The following is a 3,425-nucleotide window of genomic DNA, read 5'->3' on the forward strand; positions in this document are numbered from 1 at the left end:
CTCACTGAGGATGACCACTAACAGAACGTTATTCAAAGTACACAGGAAAATGTAAACAGTGTTCCATTTCCTGGTCATGTTACATTTAGAACTGGACACTTAAACAGGCATTTCAACAATAACTGCTCTTGAACCCCTGGGCTGTAATTCACACATCTCTGAAACTCCATCCTTCACTGCTGGCTACCGTCTTCCTCACAGAACCTAAGAACAGCACAAAGGATGGTCCCACTCCCCATAAGAAACATCTGTCCCCCCATTTTTTTTCCTTAGCCCAAGTTCAGAAAATTTATTTTGAAAAAACAATCGCTTTCTTAAGCATTACTGAGCCAACAGGCCATCAGAATAAAAGTTGTCTAAAATTAGAGGCACAGGACACTAGCAAATGATCCTTAGTTGTGAAATTATAAACGCAGTTTAGGATGGGTAGGAGTGTTAAACCAAACTACAACAATGAAGTCTTCAAACCACCTTCTGAATGGGGCTGCTGCGTGTCCCTTACATCTTATGACCTTAAGCTCCCTTAAAAATATTCGGTGGGGAATCACAGGAGGTAATGGGCTGTGAGCTCTTGAAACTATACAAGGTATAGTCTGGCTAAGTTATGCTTGGTTTCTATACTTTCTTGTTTGGTAGAGTGGCCCAGGGAAAAGCAGGCTCAGTTACCCCACCAGTCAACCCCCTGGGAGCTATAATTTCCTCCATATCCATCACTGCTGTAAAAGCCTCCATAGCCACTGGCACCAAACCCTCTGCTGCTGTGGCCACCCCCACCACTGCGACTGCTGCCAGTGCGGCTGCTGCTCGAGCTGGAACTGCTGGCCCCGCTGCTTTGTCGATAGTCCCTGGCACCAAAGCCACCACTAAATCTGCTCTTTGAACGGCCACGGCTGCTGCCCTTGCAGTGGTGCTCAAAAGCCATGTTTTCTAACCAAGATGGTACTTCTTGTTTCGCTTCAACAAGAAGATCCAGCAAATCTTTAGTAATGTTTATGTTCCTCTCATTGAAGAAGGACGTGGCAAGGCCAAGGTTTCCCACACGACCCGTGCGGCCAATGCGATGCACGTATTCTTCAATATCACTGGGCAAGTCAAAATTGATGACGTGTTTCACGTTTGAGATATCGAGTCCTCTTGCTGCAACCGCTGTAGCCACGAGGATTGGGCTCTTTCCTAAACGGAACTGGTGAAGGGCCTCTTCCCTATCCCTCTGAGAGCGGTCTCCATGGATACTGGTGCAAGCATATCCTTCATGGTATAAGAAATCCTCCAGAGAATCTGCACCCTTCTTGGTCTCCACAAACACTAGGATCAGGGAATCCTTCCCTGTCGCATTTAGGAGGTCAAGCAGGAATGACCGCTTGTCTGCTTCTTCCACCCAAACTACCTTCTGTGTGATGTTCTCAGAAGTGGACCCGACTCTTCCTACTGCCAGAAAGATGTACTCATCCAAGAAATCACGAGCCAGCATCTGTATTTCCTTAGGAAAGGTGGCACTAAACATCATGGTGTGGCGGACACCTTTGGGAGGCATGGTATCTTGCTCAACTATTCTCCGTATCTGAGGCTCAAAGCCCATGTCCAACATCCGGTCAGCTTCATCCAACACCAAGTACTTGCAGAAGTCGAGTCCAAGCTTTCCTCTTTCCATCATATCCACCAGCCGTCCAGGGGTAGCGACTAACAGGTGGCATCCACGCTCCAAGTCCCTAATCTGCTGACCAATATCAGCACCACCATAAACCACACAAGGACGAACTCGAGACCGGTAGGAGAACTTTCTGGCCTCCTCGTAGATCTGCACGGCCAATTCCCTCGTCGGCGCCAGGACCAAGGAGATCGGGTACTGTTTGCGACGGCCGTATTTTCCGTTCTCCTTCATGGCCCTCAAAGCCTCGCCGGGACCATCTGAATAGATCTGACTCAAGATGGGCAGGAGAAAAGCTGCAGTTTTTCCAGACCCTGTTTGGGCACAAGCCATCAAGTCTCTTTTCTCTTTGATAATAGGAATGGCATGCTTCTGCACTGGAGTCGGGCGCGTGTACCGGGTGAGCTCAATGTTCCCCATTATAATCTCTCCCAGCTCAACATCGCCGAAGCTCTCAATACGCGGAGGGCAGTTGTTCCCCGTGGCTTCAACCGGAATGTCATCGTATTTCTCAAAGTTAATCCCAGTGTTGCCTCCAGAAAAGAGTTCCCGCTCCAAGCGTTCACTTGGCGGCAGCGGTTTCGACCAGTCGTCTTCATCTGCTCTGTCACACCAGCGACTGTTCCCGCCGCGTTCCAATTTGCCAAAGCCGTTCCTGCCCCCGCGGCCGCCGAGGCCCTCACAGTCGGTCCGGCCGCGCTCATCAAACCTGCCCCTGGATCCACTTCCACGGTCGGCGAACAAGCTGGACTTGGCCCTCGCGTCGCTGCGGGACCCAAAGCTGCTGTAGGCGTCCTTGTCTTTCCCCCAGCGGGAGCTGTCTCTGCCGCAGGGGCCTCTGGCGGCTTCTCGGTTCCGAAGGTGAGGGGGCACGTAGCGCTCTTGGCCGGCCGCGCTTCCGGCCGCCTGGGCCCCGGCCTTCAGGTCTAGGCCAGCCAACTGCTGGTCCAGCCCGAGCGCTTCCTCCTCCGCGGCATGACTCATCCCTGAAGCGTGTGGAGGGCGGCGAGCAGGGTTTCCTCCGCCCGGCCGCTCGGTCTCCCCACCAAGGTCCTCCCGGGGAGCTCTGCGTGTCCGGACGGCGACCGACCCCGAAAGGCTGCCGGGCCCGCGCCTAGGCCTACGTCCGTCGCACACCCGGGCTCCAGCCAACGCTACGCCTCTGCCCGGCTACTGCGTGCTGACCTCTAGTCTCGCGAGACTTGGTCCTCACCGGTGCCCCAAGGCGTATGCCGCGGCCAAGGCCCCCGCCTCCCCCGGACTTACAGCAACAGGATAAGCACACCGCTGGGTTCATCGTGGATTCTGCCCGTGGCTACAACAGGATCCCGAGCGCCCTGAGCAGCGATGGCCACCCGGCTTGGCTGGACTCGGCCTGTTCTCCACGAATACGCCAGGCCTCGGCTTGGAAGTTCTCGAGATCTCGCGAGAACTCTGGCCTCCAGTAGGCAGGCCCCACGTTTCCCCCAGGCCTCTCGGTTCGTCGCTGCGCACCGACTTGGTGTCCTTCCTGAAGTCTTTTCTGCCCCACTGAGCCGCCGACGTCTCTGGTTCATCAGCCCGTGCTCCTCCCAACGCAGCTGTCCTGAGACTGGACTTAGAAACAGGCCCCAACTAGCGGGCAGCAGGTCACGTGGTACAGGTGGCCCGTGGGGTGGCCATTTTGGGAAGCAACAGGAATCGGTTGCTTAGATGAGGGTTCAGAATGGGAGTCGGGGACGGTGGGGACCAGCAGAGGAATGGGCGGTTGGTGCCTGGATGGGGTTGGGGGAGCAAA

At 54.7% G+C, this 3,425-nt stretch overlaps 1 protein-coding gene across 1 annotated transcript; it reads right to left on the reverse strand.

The window, feature by feature from the left end:
* Positions 1–284: 284 nt before the first annotated feature.
* LOC103728860 (putative ATP-dependent RNA helicase Pl10) lies at positions 285–2,740 on the reverse strand. Its single transcript, XM_008826853.2, has one exon. It carries the CDS (start codon positions 2,630–2,632, stop codon positions 659–661), a length of 1,974 nt encoding a protein of 657 aa, XP_008825075.1. The 5' UTR covers positions 2,633–2,740; the 3' UTR covers positions 285–658.
* Positions 2,741–3,425: the final 685 nt, after the last annotated feature.

Source organism: Nannospalax galili, unplaced genomic scaffold (genome assembly GCF_000622305.1).
Source record: "Nannospalax galili isolate Female #2095 unplaced genomic scaffold, S.galili_v1.0 scaffold2232, whole genome shotgun sequence".
Taxonomy (NCBI): domain Eukaryota; kingdom Metazoa; phylum Chordata; class Mammalia; order Rodentia; family Spalacidae; genus Nannospalax; species Nannospalax galili.

Bases quoted from the DNA above. Each gene is read 5' to 3' on its own strand.
- LOC103728860 (XM_008826853.2), bottom strand. From the start codon at position 2,632: ATGAGTCATGCCGCGGAGGAGGAAGCGCTCGGGCTGGACCAGCAGTTG.